The sequence below is a fragment of the Salvelinus fontinalis genome, chromosome 11, assembly GCF_029448725.1.
Source record: "Salvelinus fontinalis isolate EN_2023a chromosome 11, ASM2944872v1, whole genome shotgun sequence".
Taxonomy (NCBI): Eukaryota; Metazoa; Chordata; class Actinopteri; order Salmoniformes; family Salmonidae; genus Salvelinus; species Salvelinus fontinalis.
Window position 1 is genome coordinate 39,408,357 of NC_074675.1, and position 26,194 is coordinate 39,434,550.

The 26,194-nt window shown below is 40.6% G+C and overlaps 1 protein-coding gene across 1 annotated transcript in view; it reads right to left on the reverse strand.

Moving 5' to 3' along the window:
- The window catches only part of LOC129865721 (phospholipid-transporting ATPase ABCA1-like), a 295,904-nt gene that overhangs the window by 40,654 nt on the left and 229,056 nt on the right, over positions 1–26,194 (reverse strand). Inside the window, exons 39-41 of the mRNA XM_055938689.1 lie at positions 9,202–9,325; positions 4,973–5,102; positions 4,450–4,570 (exon numbers count right to left, since the gene is read on the reverse strand). Coding sequence (XP_055794664.1) covers positions 4,450–4,570; positions 4,973–5,102; positions 9,202–9,325 — 375 coding nt within the window. The remainder of the gene's footprint in view (positions 1–4,449; positions 4,571–4,972; positions 5,103–9,201; positions 9,326–26,194) is intronic.

Genomic DNA, 26,194 nt, shown 5'->3' on the forward strand with positions numbered 1-26,194 from the left:
TTAAATAAAGGTGAAAAAATAAAAATAAAAATAAAACATCCCACTGATCAATACTAGTCTTGAGGTCTGAAAACATCTGACAAACTTTGTTTGTGAAATAGTTCCTTTGGGCTGCTCTTGTATTAACATGTTCCATAGTAGATCAGATCCATAGTACTTTACAGTAAACACAGAAAATGTCAAACAAATTACAACATTGACAGAAACAACAATCACATCAATATTTTATTAAAGGGATAGTTCACCCAAATTACAAAATGACAGAAATCTATGTCATGGTACAGAAGTTCCAATCATCTTTAAGTGACTTTATGGAAAATTTGGACATGATGCATGAAAAATGACAATATCGGTACCATGATTTGGATGGGATTTGTGCCACAAATGGTCAAATGTCAGCATTTGAAAACAGTGCCAGGAAAATGAAACCAAAAGCATGGATTGTCAATGTATGTATTTATTTATTTACCTTTCTTTAACTAGGCAAGTCATTTAAGAACAAATTATTCTTTTCAATGACAGCCTAGGAACAGTGGGTTAACTGCCTTGTTCAGGGGCAGAACAACAGATTTGTTCCTTGTCAGCTTGGTGATTTGATCTTGCAACCTTTCGGTTACTAATCCAACGCAATTCTTGTCCATATACTGCATTCAGGATAAGGAAACCAATATATAATTGTGTAATTTGGATGAAATTTCCCTTTCACAATCAGTATTCTATCAACGGTAAAATCAAAATGATGCTAGGGTCTTACAGTATGTATCTCCCAAGCATTGAGCCTCACCGCTCAGAACTCACACGTCCTAATACAGATGTAGGATCATAATTTGAGCCAGTTTTCTACAGCAGGAAAATAATCCTGCCGCAACAATAAGTGTGAATTATTATGTGGATTATAATAAATATGTAACGCTTGTCGTCAGAAGGAGTGGACCAAAGCGCAGCGTGGTAAGTGTTCATGATTTTATTTAACATCAAAAACACTCTAATAAAGTAACAAAACTAAAAAGCGAACAGTTCTGTCAGGTGTAGACACTAAACAGAAAATAACTCCCCACAAAACCCAAACGGAAAATCACAACTTACATATGATCCCCAATCAGAGACAACGATAGACAGCTGCCTCTGATTGGGAACCACACATGGCAGAAAACAACAAAGAAATAGAAAACATAGAATCTCCCACCCGAGTCACACCCTGACCTAACCAAACATAGAGAATAAATAAGGATCTCTAAGGTCAGGGCGTGACAAAATGAGCATATTTGTAGGGGTTGATAAATTTGTTAGGGCAAATCAAGTCTGAAATTTCAAATTGGAAATTACAAACTTTAGAATCTTTTCAAAACCTCAAATACACTACAAATTTGCAGCAAAATAAGCAGCAAAATAACCCACAAATTAGGATCCTACATTTGTATGGATACCGTACTCACATGACTCCTATAACATCAAACAGCTGCCATAAAAAGTTTCTTTCTGAGTTTCTGAGTGACTGGAAGGTCACAGTGACAGCTCGGGCGTACAAATGCTAACTGGCAGACGCGCCGTCAAAACGGACCCCATCAATAATGCCGCCACGGTAACCGCTAACCCTGAGGTTAAATGCTAACCTATAAGGCCTCGACAGTCGTTCTTGGGTGGTAAATGCTTCTTCCTGAGTGAAGGAAGAGGAGGAGGAGGCATCTGACAGATGATTGATGGGCTGTCAATCGCGTGAGAGACATGTTCAGATTTATGGCGAGACCGGAGGCGGTGCAGCGGTCGAGGTGGTGCGCTCATTGATCAATTCGTTATCTCTGCTCTGCGGCCGGATTGCACCAGCTGTGATGGGAGGTGATGGGAGCCCACTGGGAGCGCTTCGATGCCTTCTGCGCCAATGCTTTTGGGCGCCATGTATCCCCTCCAATGTAAATCAAATCAAATGTTGAGGCACCTTGAAGAGTCTTGTTGTTGTGTATGTCTTTCTCTGCATGTTTCAGTGTCACTGTCAGTTCTACAGTAGCAAAGAGATGCATGACAACAAAACAGATGTGTCTATAATTGAAACATGATAGAAAGATAACTGCACTGTGCTGTTGTGATGCTCATCACTTCTTGGCTGACAAGGGATGAAATAAAGAAAGGTAACCATACATAGCTCTAAGACAATTTATCACAGGTTACAGAATGTGAAAGTTAGCTTTGGAACGTCAGAGAAGAAGAGCAAAGTGTGAGTCAAGATCTTAGAAAGTAACTCCTGTTCCCACCTTGTGTGCTGTGGCCGGCAATGCATTATCCGTCCCAACTGTTTAATTCAAAGCTTGAGCGTTAATTACCTTGTAGGTGTAGGTGAGTGTGTCTGTGATAGATTGAGAGGGTGAAAGATGGAGTGAGTGAGCGATTGCGAGAGATGGCGAGGGAGGGTTTGAAGAGACGTCAAGTTTGGACAGATGTCGACGAAGGGCTGTTGCCTTGGCCATGCTTCCTGCCATTACGGGCTTGTGGAAGGAACATCTGGTCTTAGCCAGGGTGTTAATCTGGGCGGTGATTAAGCGGTGCCCATTACCTACTGTAGCATACCGAGCACCACTTGCATACTCACTTCCCAAACCTGCGAGGTGGGGGGGGGGGGGGGTTGTCGGGCTTAGCGGCACAGCTCGAGAGAGACCTCATTGGTGTTGCCTCGCAGAAAATCAAACCCTTCCCTTTTTTGCACACTTCTCCCTACAGCGAGAGACACACAGACCATTTTCAGCCTTTTGTACTGTATTTTGCAGTGTGTTATGTATGTGATATGTGGATGGGATACGACTGTGATATATGGTTGTCTCGCCTGGCTAACTTAAGACGAATGCACTAGCTGTGGGTCGCTGCTGAATGGATCAATTGTAATGTAAATGTGGTGCTATGTATGTATATTTATGTATATTATGTATTTTATTTGTTGTGTTGTTTCCTGTTTGCACGCCAGGAAGATTTGCTGCTTTCTCGGCAAAAGCTAATCAGGAGTTCTAATAAATACTAAATACATTGTGGAGTGACACCTCGCCAGCCTTCCCCAGCCTTCCGACTCTAAGACCTGGATGATATACTTAAGAAGTCACCAGGGACTAACAGCTGGTGTGTTCTTAACTCAGCCCTGATTTGAAGTGGAGCCATGTTCAAATCCCACACATATGGACGGTGGCACATTTTCAGAAATCTCTCTCTTTAACAACCTAGATGGAAGGAGCCCATCCTGTCAAAATATTCAGTAACGTTCAATTAAAGACGTATTAGCAGATCTGAGACGATTTGGTCCAAAGCGATTTGGTCAAATGTGATGCACTACATAGGGAATTAGGGTGCTATTTGTGACACAGCCTATGTCCGCTCACTTTCATCCTTGCCTTGTAATCTAATCAGCAAATGGGTCTTTCCACCAATGTGTTGCCTTTTGAGAAGTGTAACCTGGTTTCCCATCTCAAAAAGTTACAGGGTTGAGGATTTCATCTTAAATCAGGCAGTGACAGAGGGAATGGAAGCTTATTGTGTGCAATAGGGAGTGATAATTGAATGCAATCTTCACAAAAAAAAACTTGTTAAACATTTCTAGGCTGTCTATATATGGGTAACAGGTTTGATGTAATTTACTCGACCAGCTCAGTTTTCCACCACAAAACACCAGAAAACATCCAAAAAGAGTAGAACCCCAATAGTCTTCAGAAATGACTTTGTCAAAGCAACAAAATAACTAGGGCTTTACAATGGTGGTGAAACTTGGAGAATTGTTTTGGTTTAGTGGGTTGAAATCTTCCTAGAAGTGACACAGGTTTGACGAAGGGACATGTCAAAATGAAGAATTTTGAAACTTTAGCAAGCTCTTATTCATATAAAAAAATATTTTGATTGAATTCTCCATGCGGTCTATATTATAGGGCACTTAGTTCAATATAACAGGCTTTTAAATTTAAATATTAGTGCACAATTTCTACCTAAAATACCAAACTAAATACCACACTACATTTATTTCAATATGGGGAACCAGGCAAGAGGCACACTGTGACCGATAAGTGACATCACAGTATCAACGTTGAGGGAGGAGGAATCAAATAGAAACAGCCGGGGCGCATTCAGTGAGGTGAAACGTTTAGAACTTCAGATTGTTGCAAATAGAAATGTAATGAATAGAGCTGCCATGATGTCCAACGCTACGTGAAGGGAAATCATATTTGTTCTATAGATTTCTATCTGAAGTTTTTGTAAAGTTGAACAGACCCTAGCCCTTGGGGGTTGAAGACCTGGGTCATATTCACTAGGAATGAAACAGAAGCACACAGGCTGAAACCCAGAGGGACTACCTGATCTTGTCCAATAAGAAACGCTTGTTTCTGTTGCACAATGTTTTGCTGCTGCATGCATAAATGAATATAACCCTGTAAGGTGATGTTGCTACCATGAGTGTGGTAGTAAACGGTGATAATGTACCTTAGAGAGATCGCAGATTCTCAACAGGTCATTCTCGGCGCCGCCTTTATGGACGCGTGCACGTTCCCGAGCCACGTCCACATCTTCGTCCTCCTTGGAGAATGACTTTCCAGAAATCAGTCTGAAGAACAAAAATGCTTAAACCCCACATTGTCACAATCCCTATAGAGCCAACATTATAAATCCCAAATGATGACAACCTAGTAATATATGCTAATGTTTTTCCTCTAATGGGAGAATTTGTTTCAATTTCTCACAAAATGCAATTTAGGTAATGGAGATAAGTTACGATGACAACTTCGGTTCATAATTAGGTGAAGCAAAAAGGATGGACACAATGATATTTCACGAACAATGTTAACAAGATGTCGAATGACAAATATGCATTATTGGGCTAATAAAAAGATAAATGGATAAAATATGTAAATGGTAAACAAGGAATGGGTCTAAACATGTTTGAGAAATCATCTCTGATACTGTATGGAAGCATCGGTACTTAAATACATTCTTCTTCTATTCTTGCCTGGGTTTGTAGCAGAATTTATACTGGATAAGGAGAGTGATGGTGAACATGACTGCCCCCTGGATGGCCATGGCACACAGGTTCTTCCCCACCATGTTCCAGCTGAGGGGGTCCTGGAAACGGTCTTCCCCTGGGAGAGACAAAACACACTGAAACTGCTAAAGACCTGATGAAGATCTTTGTGGATCAAAACGTTGTTAATAGAGGTTGCAATTGGGAGCCAGCGTGCTGGCCTTTCTGTTCTTCGCAACTACGATGTACAATAATTATGTCAGATGGCTGCCCCTGGAACTCATTAGGATTGGATCTAAATCTAGATGTCTCTTTTTAAAGTTGACAGCAACTGACTTTAATCCTGACTTTAATCCTGCGTCCATAGACGCACCCATGCGCCAATCTCAGCAACATATTTTTTTTAAATCCAGATGAAAATCTGTCAGTTTAAGCTAGATATATCAGTTTCCTGCATGGGCTGCATCTCAATCCGCCACATCCGTCTATGTCGGCCCTCAGCATCTGCGGTGGAAGGTGGTCGAGCTACAGTGGTGTTTGTCAGATCATGAGATATCCCAAAAATCCGTATGGCAGTTTTTGGATTTCCCCATTTGTTCTTGTTTTCCAAGTTTTTTCACAATTAGATGTTCTGTGTTAACAACAATGCTTACACCACTTCAGGGGATGACTTTTGAGATCTGGGAAAAATCTAAGAAACTTTGATTTTTGATTGTAGTTACCTTTGAATTCAGTAAGCAATGTTGTTTGGTTAGCAGGTGTTCTGTAGCGCAGTCAGCGCACGTGATGATTATGTATTCCGTATAAAGTGATTTGCATTGTTGCCGCCATTGGAATGGCTGGAGTAAAAAGCCAGCAACACACCATATGTACATTCCACAGACCCTACTGAGTATTTCCTACAATACTTTTACTGTGGCACCCAGAATTGTTCTTTCTCTAAGCCATTAAGTATTCCATATACAGTGATTCGCATTGGGGGCATTTACTTGATCTTGGAACATGTTTTACAACCCAAATGTAATGCAAATGTCAATTAAATATGAACAAATATGAATCATTGTTAATGTTTAAACAATTATTTTTTCATATATCATGAAAAAAATACAGGTTATTGACACTTTTCTACTATTACTAGGGAATTTCCCGAAATTCCGTGACCTGGAAGTACTTTTTTATTGTTGAGGATGAGACGCTTATCATGTGAAGAGTTCGCAAATCAAATGCCCACTTGTGGTGCCACTGGACAGTGAAAAACAAGTAACTTAACCTTTATTGTAATTTAAATGAGTTTGTAGTAGTACAGCCACGTCTCATAGTCACATCACGAGATATGTAGATGAAAGAGGAATATAATAATACGAATCGAATTTAGTTTCCCCATCTTCCCATTTAGAGTTTCTGGCGCAGCACAGAAATGCCTTATCCAGATTATGTGACAAAGGCATTTCCTAACAGACTTGCTAACTTTCTTCGTTGTTACTTTTAAGGTTGGAACCAACATGCAGTACCTCCAGCAGGCAGAGAGGCAAGAACCATTTGTCCGCCAGCTCAGGGTCAAGCTACACTATTTACAGCCCTTTGTAATGTTCAATGTAATTGCATCGCTGGACTTTTTGAAAGTTCATGTATTTGTACAAATAAAAGGAACTGTATGGTTTAAACATGTCTTTAATGTTTATTTGTTTAAGCTTTTAGTGATCATTTCCTAAGTGTTACTGCATTTGTGTTTACATCATTAAGCCTTTATGTCATGAATGACCAAAGGTGTCTGACTTTAAATTAAGTACGGCATCATGGGATACGGAGTCTTTATGGATGTGTTATGAACTAAGTAATACAGGATACTACATAAAGTGTAAATAAATAGGTTATCAACGTTCTGCTGATTTAAGGTTCTCTCGTGAGTCACAGTTTTCTGTAGGGTGATTGAGGTATTTAAATAGTTGATGGACCTGCAAAGCTACTGTGTGTGTGTGTGTGTGCGTGCGTGCGTGTGTGTGTGTGTGTGTGTGTGTGTGTGTGTGTGTGTGTGTGTGTGTGTGTGTGTGTGTGTGTGTGTGTGTGCGCGTGTGTGTGTCAGAAGCAAGATGATTTGGAGTAGTCCAACCTGAGACTACCGCACCAGGTATTCCTCTTCTGTTCCCATGCTGGAGACCAGGGCCATACAAACTATTAGTGGTCCCAACATTTTGTGGCTGATCATTAAGCGAGAGAGTCGGTGAACGTGTCAAAGACGTGACTAGGCCCAGCACTGCACTGTATGGGCTAGTTTTTGTTGTGTACATGTTTTTGTACTAAGGAACATGCATCTTGGTTCCAGAAGAAAGACACTTTTAATGTCTTTATGTTGGGGGATTTCATCAAGGTAAGTGGTTCTTGGTGTAACGTCGTCCCCAGGCTATTGCGCACACAGCACATATACGCCTGGGATATCAACCATTCAAAGTTGGCCTTAGTGGGAGTGACCGGAGTAAGGTATTTGTCATCGTCACTAGTTAACACAGTCAAAATGTCATAATTATGGCTAAACCATGCCCATTTCCACAATACATTTCTTAAACGTTGATTTTAAATCTAACCCTAAGTAATGAAGGCCAAGTTTGAATGTGTTGGTCCACCAGTGTTTCCACCTATTTGGGCGAAAGTGTCTGGGAATGAGATTAGGTGTAATGTGAGTAACATGACTTCAGACTATGCCATCCTTCAACACAACATGTCACCCTTTATAAAGCACATGTTTATATTATATTCGACATAGCGGGTTATGTCACAGTTGACATTGGTGATTATGTCACACACCTATGCCACATTTATAAACCCTTTATAAAGCATGACATACGGTTATAGATGTTTTGTAACGCATTTATGTAGTGCTTATGAAGTCATTATGAAGCCTTTATAAGCTGAACGTAATTTAAAACAGGACCCTATGGGCTATAGTAGTACAGGCCCAATTCTATATTTTTTTGGGGGATACCTAAAGGGGTTCTACATTTCCAAATCAAATAGCTAAATGATACATGGTATGACCATCTTAAAACAATTCCATATGTTAGCTCAGTACCCCCCCCACCTCTCTCTGCCTCCCTCCCTCCCTATCCATCTCTCTCTCAAGTCTCAACAGCCTCTATGTTCAGGAGGGATGAAAGACAGAAACGGAAGCGTTTTCAGTCTCATTGTCTCGCAAATAGGCCCTCTCCAGACGAGCTTTTTAAAGCTGTGATTGCTTTCCTCTTTACGCTCGCCACCGCAAATGATTCCTCAAACGGCTATTTCCTGCCAGATCTATTCCTCAGATAAAGCCTTTGCTCCCGCCTTTCATGTGTCTCTCTGCCTCTCAATCTCCCCCGTGTACCTATCCCCTTTCGCTTTCTAGATGTAGCGTTGAGAATGGCGGCCGAGGGCTACGGTCACGTTATTGGTCAAATGTTATCCTATTTGGTAATAATGCAGCGACACTTAAGAGGAGGTGATATGTTTAGTCCTGTAAAGGGTACTGGTAACATCCATGGGCCCTATGTGTGAAAGTATGAAGATGCTGTAAAGGCATTGTATAAGTAGAGGACTAAATTAAACAAAGTAGCTAAGCTATTGGCCTTTGGTAAATCCTAAACCCCAAAATGTTTGGTACCAAATGTTCTTACAGGAGAATAGTCAGACCCTTCCTCCCACCTTCTGTATTGTCACCTACAACAATCAACTGTCGAGTTAAATGAATCTGCCAATTCCCTCCATTTCTTTTCAAGGATATTTAGACAACAATGTGCAGCAGTGGAGAGTTTGCACTTGTTATTCTCTACTGACTCTTGAAAGACAAAACCAAAGTTAAAGCCGTGACATTGTCTTTCTTTACACTGTACTGTACTTTCTTTCTTTCTTTCTTTTCCTTAAATTACTCAGCTTCATTTGACCTTTCATCCTACCACTTAAATGTTATTCCATATTGCTAGGAGGGAAAAGCTTTGCACTGATGAATCTGATGAATCACTGATGAATCTTAGTAATATAATATTAAAATGCCACTTTTATCCAAAGCAGTTTACAGTACAGTGAGAGTATATATTAGGATGAAGCCTTTGTGATCACTTCAGAAATAGTGTGGCATTATTTACACTTTTACAGTTTTGTCATCATTATTTTAAATGTTTTCCCCCCAACAATGTACTCCCTATAGTGTAGTATTTAAGCGCAAAGGTGGTGTGGAGGATGCTCACCGAAGCGTTCAAACACAGTGGCCATGGCCTGGTTCTTGCCCATGTCGATGAGCCCTCGACCCAGACAGAAGTGCGGGAAAATCAGCAGCACCTGCTTCACAATGTCATTGATGTGCGAGATTTTCTGTAAGGAGGGATAACAAAAACAACAACAACATATATGCGACTCATAAAAGACAAGAAACACAGCAAAACACAAGGGCACATTATGGCATGACATCACAGGGAACCTGCTGTCTGTGTTGCACATGCGGAGGCACGAGTCTGTCGAGTGACCTGAGGGAAGCAGCGGATTTGGAGCTTGCGGTGGCGGGAAAAGAGTGCTCTTGGCATTAAGAGTGTTTCGACACTCCCCAGATAATTAAAGCGCACCCTCCGTGCGCGCTCATCAGTGGAGGCACACTGCTTGCTAAATGACATGGAAATTAGCCTTGACTTGTCATTTAGGGCACGCTCACTCGGTGATGTCTCCCTCACCCGCGTTACGTGAGGGCAGGAGCAGCTGCTCATACATACAGATACAAACATTCTCATCCCAAGCACTGAGACTTTGAAAGACCAACACCTTCCCACTTGCTACAACAGACACATTCACAGGAATGGACTCACGTGCACGCGCACGCGCACGCGCACGCGCACACGCACACGCACACACACACACACACACACACACACACACACACACTTTTATTGGCTTTTCATTACCCAGGTTAGGGCCCTTCCTGATTTAAATACAAATTACAGAAATATATGCAAATCCAATTAATTAGGTGCAGGACAGATGAACATATCAAAGAAAAAAGTAGATACAAACCTAAATGTATTCATGTATTTCCATATGTCTACTGTGTAATACTTATTGTGATGTTAATGTATTCAATGTAATGGATGTATTGAATTGACCGGATGTACAAGCCCTCTAGAGTTGATTTAAATAGGTGTTTCAGAGTGATATAAGACCTGACGAAGATCCAACTCGGATTGTTGGTGTGGTTAAATCACCATGGGAGCATACCAGAGTTGCGGACATTTCCCTTTTTCCTCCCTTCCTGATTAAGCCACCCCTCCTGAAATCCCTTCTCCCTGTAGCTGTATTGCTGAACGATGGTGCCTTTTAAAACACACAAGCCCTAATTAATTAAATGAAGACAGAATGAAAGATAGCCAGTCTGCACTGATTCTACAACACCGCCAGCGTCGGTTCTCCACATTGCTTTCATTACCGAAGATTGAGGGAATGAGAGAGAGAGAGAGAGAGAGAGAGAGAGAGAGAGAGAGAGAGAGAGAGAGAGAGAGAGAGAGAGAGAGAGAGAGAGAGAGAGAGAGAGAGAGAGAGAGACAGAGAGACAGAGAGACAGAGAGACAGAGAGACAGAGAGACAGAGAGACAGAGAGACAGAGAGAGAGATGGGGGGAGAGAGAGAGATATGGGGGAGAGAGAGAGAGAGATGGGGGAGAGAGAGATGGGGGAGAGTGAATGAGAAAAAGAGAGAAAGAAAGAAAGAGAGATACAGTAGATATTGCCACTTCTGTATTTACATGCCGTTCTAAAGCCAGCTTATGCAAAATGCATCTGTTTGGTCTCAGGGTAGTCTTCAAAGACGCTAGCGTACGTTGTGAAAACCATAAATTCACCGTTTCCTCCTTCGGTAGACCCAGGGCGAAAAGTTGTATGCGTTGCTTAACACAGTGCAATGTGGAGCGGCAGATGAGAATCACGGATGACACCTTATGTTGTCAGATTTCATCATGGGGATTTGCACTTGCTCTGCAATTTGTTACTTTAGTTTGAGGAATGGCATCATGAAAAGGCCTAACTTGGCCCGCAATTCAATCAACTGTAGATAAAGGTAAACCACGTTACGGTTCACACACGTTTCTGCTATATTTTTCAAGCACAGGTGTGGTTCAGAGGCATTATCCAATGACGTTGTCCACACAGAGTGTTTGCAGCTATCTCTGAGTTAACACATTCGATATAGTGCAAACATTCACAATTCATTTAGAAGTAAAGTTTCCTTGATCTGTTATGGATTTAATTGGGGCCTTTGGTCATTGGGGGTAAATAACTCACTACCGTCATCATTAAAATAAAGTTTATTTTTGTCTTCATGTCTGACTTTGGGTATACAGCAGTAATGATGTAGCTCAACTTCAAGTAAATATTTTCTCTGCTAATGGCAAAACTTAAGCTACAGATCAAAGGTTAGAGTTGGAATGTCAATGGTAGTCCACATGCAGCAGTAAATTGACCATTTCTACCTGTGAGTAGTTGGGCTGTCCGAGCACTGGCCTAAATTCCCTGCAGGGAAGTATGCATAACGAAAATACCTAATTGATCATGGTGTCAACGCTAACTCTCAAATGTCCAGCAATAGGTCTGCCAATTCATCTTTGCCTTTTTCAACTTTTACACGTTTTCCTCAAGGACTTAAGGTCACGCTGGCCAACAAAACGTCAAGCATGAGATCCTGGCCATCCATATAATGTATTACTTAGCTACCTTTTATTGTCAACGCTAAGAAGCTCAATTTGAATATATCTGGTCATATCAACACGTACTGGACGCACTCCCACTCAACTACATTTGACAAAGTTATTAATCATAGTCAAACTACAACCCCTTGAGTAAAGTCTTAGAATTTAAAGCTGGAGCTGAATAGAATTTCAAGCAAAGGAGCTGGCAAGAAGCTGGCATAAGCCTAAAAGAGCCTAAAGTTAGAAACATAAGTGAATTGGAAAAACTGAAATAACAAAAGCAAACCAATGACCTTGTACAGCCGGGGCCCATTTGTCATCAAGAAGAATGTGAAGGAATAGAGACCTAATTCGAGATCAATACGTGAAATAACAGATCTTCTCTCGACTGGGTGTTCATCAAGGAGATCTAAGAAGCTCTTAGGCGATGATGAAACGCGTGACAATTTTCTTCAAAGTTTGTGCTATATGCCCATAAATCATCTCCAAATGGGTTCTGAAGTGAAAAAATCTCCAAGGCTCTAGTCTGACCCATATTGCTTTAGTGTTCATATTCCCCTAGCATCGCCTTCATCTTGACCGGAGGGACTTACAAAAAAGAATATATATATATATGTCTGAAAGAGTTTTGGGGAGGGCGACCATTAGCCAATTTCTCAAACTAGATGTGTTAATGTTAAAGGGAAACTTCATAATCAGTAATGCACATCCAAAATAGAATGTAACATTGTATACACAACACACTATATTATTCTCAAAAAGAGGTAGACAGAAGTACATGCTGTTAGGAATACAAATATTTATGTATTTAATACCCCCTCCCCCCCCAACCACCCACTCCACCCGCACACACAGTGCAATTAAACGGCAATTCCCTGGGAGAGTAGACAAGATCCAGACATAATGCCCAGCATAGCAATTCCAAATCACAGTACAGAGGGTCATGACACGGCAGAACTAATACAGCCCCATGACTGCCCCCCTCCTGAATCACTCAGGCCCCCAACCAGGCCAGATCCATTTAGGTGCCCAACCGGCTTGTCTGAGTGGCTAACGGCTGGGCTATTGACTCAAACACTGTCTCATGCATACAAGGCAGACTGCGATAGATGCGATCCACAGGGAGCTGAGAAAACTCCCATGCTCCCTCGCTCAGTCTCCAGATAAAACTGGGACGTAAAGTAATATATGTGCTGCTGCAGCCATGCTTTCCTTTTCCCTCCAGTTTTGGCTATTTTTACTCCTTCCCTCTAGACATCTTCCCATAGCGGGGAGCTAGGTGTATTAACTTTGACCTTCAGTGGAGAAATACAACGGAGAATGAAGAGAACTTCAACATTGCTGTTCCCATTTTGCCTCTCGTCGCAGCGCAGGGTGGACGAGATAGAACGAAGGTGTGGAAATAGAGACGACGGAGAAAGATGGAGCTGTCAGATATCGCTCTACAACCTGCCGCGGTGAACTGGGGCGTGGTCTTGTGTGTTCTTATCTACGGCAGCCATTTTGGCTCCTCTGTTCATCCAGTTTATCAGAACAGAACAGAGGAACAGAGGAACCCGTGGAAACCACCAGCATCCCAGCATGTCACAGCCCATTTCTTCCAGGTGATTCAACAGTGACAGTTAACTGGTAGGATAAGTGATGCATCAGCCCCGGCTCGTGGCCACCTACTGGGCTCTTATCTGCTTTTACATCCCCAGGAGTGATAGCTGGGCTGTCATTGTCCCCCATCAGCAATGTCTCAATTGACCCGGAGAGCTACACTACACAGCAGGCTTTCTAATACACTAGGCAAATGCCCTTGACAAGGAAATGCGCGGTAGGTCACTTGCCAGATTGGCAGCGACCGGCATGCCTCCATTATTATATTGCCAGAGCCCCTTAGGAATATGATTTGCCAGAACAATACCGATAGATATATGGGAAAACAAGTCACAACAAAAAGATGACTGTTTGATGGGGAGGTTGCCAGCAAACAGACAAACAAAAAACAAACCGATGATGAACGACGGCAATGACGATAATGAAATCGCTATGCAAATGAGTTTGTCTCATTATGTAAAAAAGAAGACAGCCAACATTAAGCTGCGTCTGAGAAACCAGAGAGAGTGGAAAGAAGATGAATGTTCAAAGGACATGAGCGTATGAAAAACTAGGTTTCCATCCAATTGATGACAGATCTTCCCACCAGTGATGTGTTTCCACCAAATGGACTTGTTGCGGATAGAAACTAGTGCGTGATGACGTAGTGCACATAAAATGTACTTTTTTGCTTAACCTGTTGGGGATGGGGGCGCTGTTTAGACTATTTATGCTAATGTGGCTAATTTTTTAAACGGCTTCCCACAAAATCCTTGATCGTACAATATGCATATTATTATTATTATTGGATAGAAAACAGTCTATAGTTTCTATAGGAGTTGAAATTTTGTCTCTAAGTGGAACAGAGCCCATTCTACAGCAATTTCCCTGACATGGAGTCAGATTTGAGAAACGTTGGCCACTTTTCTGAAGTCATTTAAAAGGGCTCTGTCGTTGCTATGACTATACGGACACTTCTTACGTCTTCCCCTGGATGCCTTTACGTGATGACGATTCCAACGGGCTCGATTGCTCGTTCACAGGCCCTACAAATGAAAAAAACCTTTAGCTAGCAAGTCTTTTCTTGCTGCGTAACGCGCGTGGAAGACACCGACCCTCTCCTGTTCCAAGCGTTAGTTTAGCCTGTTATATTTCTCCGGTCATCTTTTCACTCGTTATAGGAGTTACAAACATCACAAAGTAGTTAATTTAAAGCGTTTTATAGCAATTTATATCCGTTTAGTGCGATTTTGGGACATTTATTTTTGCAACGATGTGAAAAGTTGGGCACGCTTTTCAGTTCATCCCGAACGTAGTTGACATTTCCACATGGCAAGAGGACAGCTTTCCACCAAAAGACGATTTCTCCCAAGAAAGGATCCTTTGCCCAAGATACTGATGGAAGAACAGCTCAAGGTAGGACATTTTTATTATGATAAATCGTGTTTCTGTCGAAACATTTTAGTGGCTTAGGACGCCATGTTTTTTGACGTAGCTTCGCTTGGCGCAAACTGTATTGAAAAGTAAGGATAAATTAAAAAATGTAATAACGCAATTGTATTAAGAATTAAATTGTCTATCAATCCCTGTCCACCCTATATTTTTTAGTCACGTTTATGAGTATTTATGTATAAGAGTAGATCACTGTCTAAGTGGCGCAAGGACGTTTTCTTTACCAGCTTGTCTACATTTCACATTGTCTAACCATGATTTTGGTGGCTAAATATAAACATTTTCGATCAAACTGTATATGCATGTTGTAATGTGATGTTACAGGAGTGTCATCGGAAGAATTCTGAGAAGGTTAGTGAAAAAATTAATATCTTTTGGCGATGTTGACTTTTATCGCTCACTTTGGCTAGAATCAATGCTGGGCTGCTAATTGCTATGTGCTAAGCTAATATAACGATTTATTGTGTTTTCGCTGTAAGACACTTAGAAAATCTGAAATATTGTCTGTATTCACAGGATCTGTGTCTTTCGATTCGTGTATGCTGTGTATTTTTACGAAATGTTTGATGATTAGTAGTTAGGTAAACACGTTGCTCATTGTAATTATTCTAGTCCATTTGTGATGGTGGGTGCAATTGTAAACTATGCCATATACCTGAAATATGCACTTTTTTCTAACAAAACCTATCCCATACCATAAATATGTTATCAGACTGTCATCTAATGAGTTTTTTTGTTGGTTAGGGGCTATAAATATCTTAGTTTAGCCGAATTGGTGATGGCTACTGGTGTTGGTGGACAAATAAAAGATGGTGGATTATGCTAATGTGTTTTTAGGTAATAGATGTACATCTTTACATATTGTGTCTTCCCTGTAAAACATTTTAAAAATCGGAAATGTTGACTGGATTCATAAGATCTGTGTCTTTCATTAGCTGTATTGGACTTTAATGTGTGAAAGTTAAATATTTTAAAAAAATATTTTTTTTGAATTTCGCGGCACTGGTTTTTCAGTGGGGGGGGGGGGGGGGGGGGTGCCGCTAGCGCCACGCTGATCCTAGACAGGTTAAGTTTCTATGTACCGAATAAAAATCTAAAGTTCAATGTGTTTCCATCGCATTTTCCACTCTCCCGATAGCTTTGTCACAAAAACTGTTGCATTAATCTTGCAACTATAGGGGGTGCTGTTTCGCATTAGCATAATTTTCTCTACAGATTAAACTGCCTAGTACTCAATTCTTGCTCGTACAATATGCATATTATTGTTATTATTGGATAGAAAACACTCTCTAGTTTCTATAGCCGTTTGAATTATGTCTCTGAGTGGAACAGAACACATTCTACAGCACTTTTCCTCCCAGTGAGTGAGTTTTCAGAACTCTTGGCCTCTGGTTCCAGATCAGTTTTAAAGCCACTGTAGATCCTATGAGGATACAAACACTGCCCACGCATTCCTCTAGATGTCAGTAAGTGGTGACAATTTGAATGGAGTCGAATGCGCAATCATGGGCTCTATAAATCACCAAATACCGGAAGTAGCGTTCCTTTGGACTCTGCGCTCAACGCAAGAAGGATATCTGACTGGCCTTTTTCCAAGCCTTGGTTTAGCCAGTAATATAGCGTCGGTCATCTTTTTACTCGTTATAGGTGTTAGAAACATCATAAGGTAGTTAATTTAAACCATTTTATAGCAATTTATATCCGTTTAGTGCGATTTTGAGGCATTGCTTTGTAATACACTTTGAAGCTCCGGGCACGTTTCGGGGTCCCGGTCGTACGTTAGTGGGCATTTCGACGGACAAGTGGACATCTTTCAACCAAAAGAAGATTAGACCCAAGAAAGGATTGATTGCCCAAGATTCTGATGGGAGAACAGATCATAGTAAGAACAATTTATGATGATAAATCGTGTTTCTGTCGAAAAATGTTAAACGCTTCTGCCGCCATTTTGTTTGCTATAGCTTCGCTTGGCGCAACCTGTATTGAAAAGTAAGGATCATTTAAAAAATGTAATTCCGCGATTGTATTAAGAATTAAATTGTCTATCAATCGCTGTCCACCCTGTATTTTTTAGTCAAGTTTATGAGTATTTATGTATAAGACTAGATCACTGTCTAATATGGTGCACGACATTTTCTGACCAGGTGTGCTACTTTTGTCATTGTCTAACCATGATTTTGGTGGCTAAATATGCACATTTTCGAACAAACTCTATATGTATGTTGTAATATGATGTTACAGGAGTGTCATCTGAAGAATTCTGAGAAGGTTAGTGAAGAAATTAATATATTTTGGCGATGATAACGATATCGCTCTCTTTGGCTTGAATCAGTGCTCGGGTAACGTTTGCATATGTGGTATGCTAATATAACGATTTATTGTGTTTTCGCCGTAAAACACTTAGAAAATCTGAAATGTTGTCTGAATTCACAAGATCTGTGTCTTTCCATTGCTATGTGCTGTGTATTTTTAAGAAATGTTTTATGATGAGTAAATTGGTAATACAAGTTGCTCTCTGTAGTAATTCTAGGAGCTTTGGTGAGATTTGTGATGGTGGCTGCAATGGCAAACTATGATTTATACCTGAAATATGCACATTTTTCTAACAAAACCTATCCTATACCATAAATATGTTATCAGACTGTCATCTGATGAGGTTTTTTCTTGGTTAGGGGCTATCAATATCTTAGTTTAGCCGAATTGGTGATAGCTACTGGTGTTGAGAGAAAATGGTGGACAAAGAAAAATGGTGATTTTTGCTAACGTGTTTAGCCAATAGATTTACATATTGTGTCTTCCCTGTAAAACATTTAAAAAATCTGAAATGGTGGCTTTATTCACAGGATCTGTATCTTTCATTAGGTGTCTTGGACTTGTGATTTAATGATATTTAGATGCTACTATTTAATTGTGACGCTATGCTAGCGATGCTAGGGGGTGGGGGGTGCTCCCGGACCCGGGGTAGAGGCTCGTGAAAGGTTAAACAGTAAATTCCCCTATTCTGGTCTTGGCATGTATGCTCTAGCCAACCGCTCGCAGGTAAAGTGCAGGTAGGCTGTGCGTGTAGGCTAGTCTACATGATGACATTCACAGGAGGTTGGTGGAGGACGGGCTCGTGGTAAAGGCTGGAGCGAAATAAGTGCAATGGTATCAAATTTACTGAACAAAAATATCAATGCAACATGCAGCATGCAACAATTTCAAAGATTTTACTGAGTTACAATTCATATAAGGAAATCATCCAATTGAAAGAAATTCATTAGGCCCTAATCTATGGATTTCACATGACTGGGAATACAAATATGCACCTGTTGTTCACAGATATATATATAAAAAAGGTAGGGGCATGGATCAGAAAATTAGTCAGTATCTGGTGTGACCACCATTTGCCTCATGCAGCGCGACACATCTCCTTGGCATAGAGTTGATCAGGCTGTCGATTGTAGTCTGTGGAATGTTGTCCCACTCTTCAATAGCTGTGCGAAGTAGCTGGGTATAAGCGGGAACTGGAATACGCTGCGTAGACGTCAATCCAGAGCATCCCAAACATGCTCAATGACCCGACATGTCTGGTGAGTATGCAGGCCATAGAATTTTCAGATACCAGGAATTGTTTACAGATCCTTGAGAAAGGGGTCCATGCATTATCATGCTAAAACATGAGGTGATGGCAGCGGATGAATGGATAACAATGGGCCTTAGGATCTCTTCACGGCATCTCTGCATTCAAAATGCCATCGAAAAAAATGCAATTGTGTTCGTTGTCCGTAGCTTATGCCTGCCCACACCATAACCCCACCACCACCATGGGGCACTCACATTCACATTGACATCAGCAAATCGCTCACCCACACGATGCCATACAAATGGTCTGCGGTTGTGAGGCCGGTCGGATGTACTGCCAAATTCTCTAAAAGAGAGAAATTAATATTCAATTCTCTGGCAACAGCTCTGGTGGACATTCCTGCAGTCAGAATGCCAATTGCACACCCCCTCAAAACTTGAAACATCTGTGGCATTGTGTTCTATGACAAAACTGCACATTTTAGAGTGGCCTTTTATTGTCCCCAGCACAAGGTGTATCTGTGTAATGATCATGCTGTTTAATCAGCTTCTTGATATCCCACACCTGTCAGGTGGATGGATTTTCTTGGCAAATAAGAAATGCTCACTAACAGGTATGTAAACAAATTTGCACACAACATTTTAGAGATATAAGCTTTTTGTGTGTATGGAAAAAACATGGGACCAACATGTTAGCCCATCTGTAAATAGCCCATCCAACTTCCTCATCCCCATACGGTATTTATTTATGTGAGCTTGCTCCTTTGCAGCCCAGCATCTCTACAGTCATGGCCAAAAGTTTTGAGAATGACACAAATATTAATTTCCACAAAGTTTGCTTCTTCAGTGTCTTTAGATATTTTTGTCAGATCTTACTATGGAATACTGAAGTATATTTACAAGCATTTCATTAGTGTCAAAGGCTTTTATTGACAATAACATGAAGTTGGTGCAAAGAGTCAATATTTGCAGTGTTGACCCTTTTTTTTCAAGACCTCTGCAATCCGCCCTGGCATGCTGTCAATTAACTTCTTTGGGGTAGGGGGCAGTATTTTCACGTCCGGATGAAAAGCATGCCCAGAGTAAACGGCCTGCAACAAAGCCATAAAAGCTAGAGGAGGCATATTATTAGTAGATTGGGATAGAAAACACTCTGAAGTTTCTAAAACTGCTTGAATGATGTCTGTGAGTGTAATAGAACTCATATGGCAGGCAAAAACCTGAGAAAAAATCCAACCAGAAAGTGGGAAATCTTAGGTTGGTCGACTTTCAACTCAGCTCCTATTGAAGATACAGTGGGATATTGGTAATGTTGCACTTCCTAAGGCTTCCACTAGATGTCAACAGTCTTTAGAACCTTGTCTGATGCCTCTACTGTGAAGCGGGGCTAAAGGAGAGAGGAATGAGTAAGGTCTATCATGACCTGAACATGCCTTGACTATGCGCGTTCACGTGAGAGCGAGCTCTGTTCCATCGCACTTCTGAAGACAACGGAATACTCCGGTTGGAACATTATTGAAGAATTATGTTAAAAACATCCTGAAGATTGATTCAATACTTCGTTTGTCATGTTTTTACAGACTGTAATATAACTTTTTGAACTTTTCGTTCGTACTTTCCGCTGGACCTGCCCGCGCGTCGTGAGTTTTGAAAGTGTACTGAACGCTAGAACAACAAAGAGGAATTTGGACATAAATTATGTACATTATCGAACTAAACAAACATTTATTGTGGAACTGGGATTCCTGGGAGTGCAATCTGATGAAGATCATCAAAGGTAAGTGAATGTTTAAAATAGAGATCGACCGATTATGATTTTTCAACGCCGATACCGATAACAATTATTTGAGGACGCAAAAAAGCCGATAGCAATTAATTGGACGATTTTTTTTATTTATTTGTAATAATCACAATTACAAGAATACTGAATGAACACTTATTTTAACTTAATATAATACATCAATAAAATCAATTTAGCCTCAAATAAATTATGACATGTTCAATTTGGTTTAAATAATGCAAAAACAAAGTGTTGGAGAAGAAAGTAAAAGTGCAATATGTGCCATGTAAGAAAGCTAACGTTTAACCTGTTTGGGCTGCAAGGGGCAGTATTGAGTAGCCAGATAAAAGGTGTCCATTTCAAACGGCCTCGTACTCAATTCTTGCTCGTACAATATGCATATTATTATTACTATTGGATAGAAAACACATTCTAGTTTCTAAAACCGTTTGAATTATTTCTCTGAGTGAAACAGAACTCATTCTGCAGCACATTTCCTGACCAGGAAGTGGAAAGTCTGAAATCGATGCTCTGTTCTTCTTCCTGCCTATAAATGGGCACAAGACCTATTAGTATACATGCACGTCATACACCTTCCTCTGGGTGTCAAGAGGCTGTGAGAGAAGAAATGAAGTGATTATCTTGGTCTGAGATGGAACACATCATCTTGGAATGACGTGTCCCCCATTTTCGGTACTCTGAAGAGCACGAGCTGGACAGTGGGATTGCCTTTTGTTTAGCTGCCGTTATAGGCGACTACAATCTCCGGCTTTGATTTTATTTGATACATGTCACCATATCATCGTAAAGTAGGTTTTTTCAATATAGTTTCATCAGATTATTGAATTTTTTTCGGGAGTTTTGCCGTGTTCCGTTCTCTTCCATTTGTTGACATGGAGAGTGTCGTGCCACCCGGCTAGCGCGCTCGCTAAATGAAGAGGGAAAGTTGCCGTTCTGAATCCAAACAACGACTGTTCTGGACAAAGGACACCTTGTCCAACATTCTGATGAAAGATCAGCAAAAGTAAGACCCATTTTATGATGTTATTTCATATATCTGTCGTAGTCGCCGGCGCCCAAGTGTTTCTGGCTATTGTGCTAAGCTAATATAACGCTACATTTTTTTTCGCTGTAAAACACTTAATAAATCGGAAATATTGGCTGGAATCACAAGATGCCTGTCTTTCATTTGCTGTACACTATGTATTTTTCAGAAATGTTTTATGATGAGTAATTAGGTATTTGAGGTTGGTGCCTGTAATTATTATGGCTGCTTTCGGTACAATTTCTGACTGTAGCTGCAATGTAAACTATGATTTATACCTGAAATATGCACATTTTTCTAACAAAACATATGCTATACAATAAATATGTTATCAGACTGTCATCTGATGAAGTTGTTTCTTGGTTAGTGGCTATTTATATCTTTATTTGTTCGAATTTGTGATAGCTACTGATGGAGTAAGAAACTGATGGAGTAAAAAAAGTTGTGTCTTTTGCTAACGTGGTTAGCTAATAGATTTACTGTGTCTTCCCTGTAAAACATTTTAAAAATCGGACATGTTGGCTGGATTCACAAGATGTGTACCTTTCATCTGGTGTCTTGGACTTGTTAATGTGTGAAAGTTAAATATTAAAAAAATATATATTTTGAATTTCACGCCCTGCACTTTGAGCTGGCATAAGTGTACCGACGTCGGGCTTGCACGCCAAACAGGTTAACTAGTAATTATGATTGATTGATTGTTTTTTATTAGATAAGTTTAATGCTAGCTAGCAACTTACCTTGGCTTTTTACTGCATTCGCGTAACAGGCTGGCTCCTCGTGAGGCAGGTGGTTAGAGCGTTGGACTATTTAACCATAAGGTTGCAAGATTGAATCCCTGAGCTGACAAGGTAAAAATCTGTCATTCTGCTCCTGAACAAGGCAGTTAAGACACCATTCCAAGGCCGTCATTGAAAATAAGAATGTGTTCTTAATTAACTTCTTGAGAATACAGGGGGTGCTGTTTTCGCGTTAGCATAATTTCCTCTACAGATTAAACTGCCTCTTATTCAATTATTGCTCTTACTATATGCATATAATTAATGCCATTGGATAGAAAACAATCTATAGTTTCTAAAACCGTTTCAATTTTGTCTCTGAGTGAAACAGAAGTCATTTGACAGCACTTTCCCTGACCAAGAAGAAGAATGCAAGATGTGTATGCTCGCTTCAACGCTCTGCCTATATATGGTCACGCCACCTATGACCCGAAACACACTTCATTCGTCTTCCTCTGGGTGTCAAGAGGACGTCAGAGGAGAATTTTTTTGTTTATCTTGTACTGACGTGAAATAAGACCTATTTCTTTGGCGTGACCGACAACTTCCGGTTCTCTGAATCACGCGATTTGGAGGTGCGATTGTCTACTGTTTTGCTGCCGTTACGGATGAAAACTATCTCCGTCTCGAAGTTTGTTTGATACATGTGACCATATCATCTTAATGTATGTTTTTTCAATATAGTTTAATCAGATTATTTGAATTTTTTCGGGAGTTTTGCCGTGTTCCGTTCTGTGAGTTTTTTTTACTTTGGACAGAACCGTGCCAGTCGACCAGTACCTATGCTAAATGAAGAGGGAAAGTTGCCATTATGAATGGATTGAACGACTCATCAGGACTAAGGACACCTTGATCAACATTCTGATGAAAGATCAGCAATAGTAAGACCCAATTTACGATGTTATTTCATATATCTGTCGTGCATGTGAACTGGTCGTGGGCGCCCAGCTGGTTCTGGCTGGCGTGGCTATGCTAATTTAGCGCTACATTTTGTTTTCGCTATAAAACATTTAATAAATCTGAAATATTGTTTGGATTCACCAGATGTTGGGCTTTCAATATCTGTACGCTGTGTATTTTTTCTGAAATGTTTTAAGATAAGTAATTAGTTATATGACGTTGGTCTCTGTAATTGTTCTGGCTGCGTCGGCACTATTTCAGATTGCAGCTGCAATGTAGAACTGTGATTTATACCTGAAAAATGCACATTTTTCAAAAAAAAACTATGCTATACCATAAATATGTTATCAGACTGTCATCTTATGAAGTTGTTTCTTGGTTAGTGGCTATATATATTTTTATTTAGTCGAATTAGTGATAGCTACTGACGCAGGAAAAAACTGTTGGAGTAAAAAAATGGTGTCTTTTGCTAACGTGTTTAGCTAATAGATTTACATATTGTGTCTTCCCTGTAAACCATTATAAAAATCTGAAATGGTGGCTTTATTCACAGGATCTGTATCTTTCATTAGGTGTCTTGGACTTGTGATTTAATGATATTTAGATGCTACTATTTAATTGTGACGCTATGCTAGCGATGCTAATCAGTGTGGGGGGGTGGGGGGAGCTCCCGGACCCAGGGTAGGTGCTCGGTAGAGGTTAACTGACTTGCCTAGTTAAATAAAAGGTGAAAAAAAAATTGAAAAATAAAAAAAATCATCGAAATCATCGTCCAAAACTACCGATTTCCGATTGTTATGAAAACTTGAAATCGGCCCTAATTAATCGGCCATTCCGATTAATCGGTTGACCTCTAGTTTATAATGTTACTTCTGACTTCTGTTGACTGCATAATATGGCGGCTCTATTTGTGTCTTGATTGTGCTCTGAGCGCCGACTCAGATTATTGCATGGGTTGCTTTTTTCGTAAAGATTTTTAGATTTCTGACACAGCGGTTGCATTAAGGAGAGGTGCATCTAAAATTCCATGCATAACAGTTGTATCTTTTAGCAATGTTTATTATGACTATTCCTGTAAATTGATGTGGCACTTTGCAAAATCAAAGGATGTTTTGGAACTTTTGAACGTAAGGCGCCAATGTAAACTCAGATTTTTGGATATAAATATGAACTTTACCGAACAAAACATACATGTCTTGTGTAACATGAAGTCCTATGAGTGTCATCCGATGAAGATCATCAAAGGTTAGTGATTAATTTGATCTGTATTTCTGCTTTTTGTGAATCCTCTCTTTGGCTAGAAAAATGGCTGTGTTACTCTGTGAATAGGCACTCACCTAACTTAATCGTTTGGTTTGCTTTCGTTGTAAAGCCTTTTTGAAATCGGACACTGTGGCTGGATTTACAACAAGTGGATCTTTAAAATGGTGTAAAATACATGTAAGTTTGAGGAATTTTAATTATGGGATTTCTGTTGTTTTGAATTTGGCGCCCTGCAGTTTCACTGGCTGTTGAAGAGGTGGGGCGCTACCGTCCCATATACCCTAGAGAGGTTGATTTCTGGGCCACATCCTGAATGATGGCAGCCAATCCTTGCATAATCAATGCTTGGAGTTGTCAGAATTTGTGGGTTTTTGTTTGTCCACCCGCCTCTTGAGGATTGACCACAAGTTCTCAATGGGATTAAGGTCTGCGGAGTTTCCTGGCCATGAACCCAAAATGTCGATGTTTTGTTCCCCGAGACACTTAGTTATCACTTTTGCCTTATGGCAAGGTGCTCCATCTTGCTGGAAAAGGCATTATTCGTCACCAAATTGTTGCTGGATGGTTGGGAGAAGTTGAACTCGGAGGATGTGTTGGTACCATTCTTTATTCATGGCTGTGTTTTTAGGCAAAATTGTGAGTGAGCCCACTTCCTTGGCTGAGAAGCGACACCACACATGAATGGTCTCAGGATGCTTTACTGTTGGCATGGCACAGGACTGATGGTAGCGCTCACCTTGTCTTCTCCGAACAAGCTTTTTTCCGGATGCCACAAACAATCAGAAAGGGGTTTCATCAGAGAAAATGACTTTACTCCAGTCCTCAGCAGTCCAATCCCTGTACCCTTTGCAGAATATCAGTCTGTCCCTGATGTTCTTCCTGGAGAGAAGTGGCTTCTTTGCTGCCCTTCTTGACACCAGGCCATCCTCCAAAAGTCTTTGCCTCACTGTGTGTGCAGATACACTCACACCTGCCTGCTGCCATTCCTGAGCAAGCTCTGTACTGGTGGTGCCCCGATCCCGCAGCTGAATCAAATTTAGGAGACGGTCCTGGCGCTTGCTGGACTTTCTTGGGCGCCCTGAAGCCTTCTTCACAACAATTGAACCACTCTCCTTGAAGTTCTTGATGATCCGATAAATGGTTGATTTAGGTGCAATCTTACAGGCTGCAATATCCTTGTCTATGAAGCCCTTTTTGTGCAAAGCAATGATGACGGCACGTGTTTCCTTGCAGGTAACCATAATTGACAGAGGAAGAACAATGATTCCAAGCACCACCCTCCTTTTGAAGCTTCCAGTCTGCTATTCGAACTCAATCAGCATGACAGAGTGATCTTCAGCCTTGCCCTCATCAACACTCACACCTGTGTTAACGAGAGAATCACTGATATGATGTCAGCTGGTCCTTTTGTGGCAGTGCTGAAATGCAGTGGACATGTTTTTTTTGTGGGATTCAGTTAATTTGCATGGCAAAGAGGGACTTTGCAATGAATTGCATTTCACCGGATCATTCTTCATAACATTCTGGAGTATATGCAAATTGCCATCATACAAACTCAGGCAGCAGACTTTGTGAAAAGGAATATTTGTGTCATTCTCAAAACTTTGGCCACAACTGTACTTGCACATTCATCTTCTGTACATCTATCACTCCAGTGTTTAATTGGTATATTGTAATTACTTCGCCACCATGGCCTATTTATTGCCTTACCACCCTTATCTTACCTCATTTGCACACACTGTATATAGACTTTTTCTACTGTATTATTGACTGTATGTTTGTTTATTCTATGTGCAACTCTGTGTTGTTGTATGTGTCGAACTGCATTGCTTTATCTTGGCCAGGTCGCAGTTGTAAATGAGAACTTCTTCTCAACTAGCCTACCTGAACCTCTTCGGGATAGGGGGCAGCATTTTCACTTTTGGATAAATAGCGTGGCCAATTTCAACTTCCTTCTACTCATCCCCAGAATATAAGATATGCATATTATTAGTAGATTTGGATAGAAAACACTCTGACGTTTCTAAAACTGTTTGAAACATGTCTGTGAGTATAACAGAACTGATGTAGCAGGCAAAACCCCGAGGACTAACCATTCAGATTCTTTTTTTTGAGGTCACTGTCTGTTCAATGAGTTATTATTGGGATACTA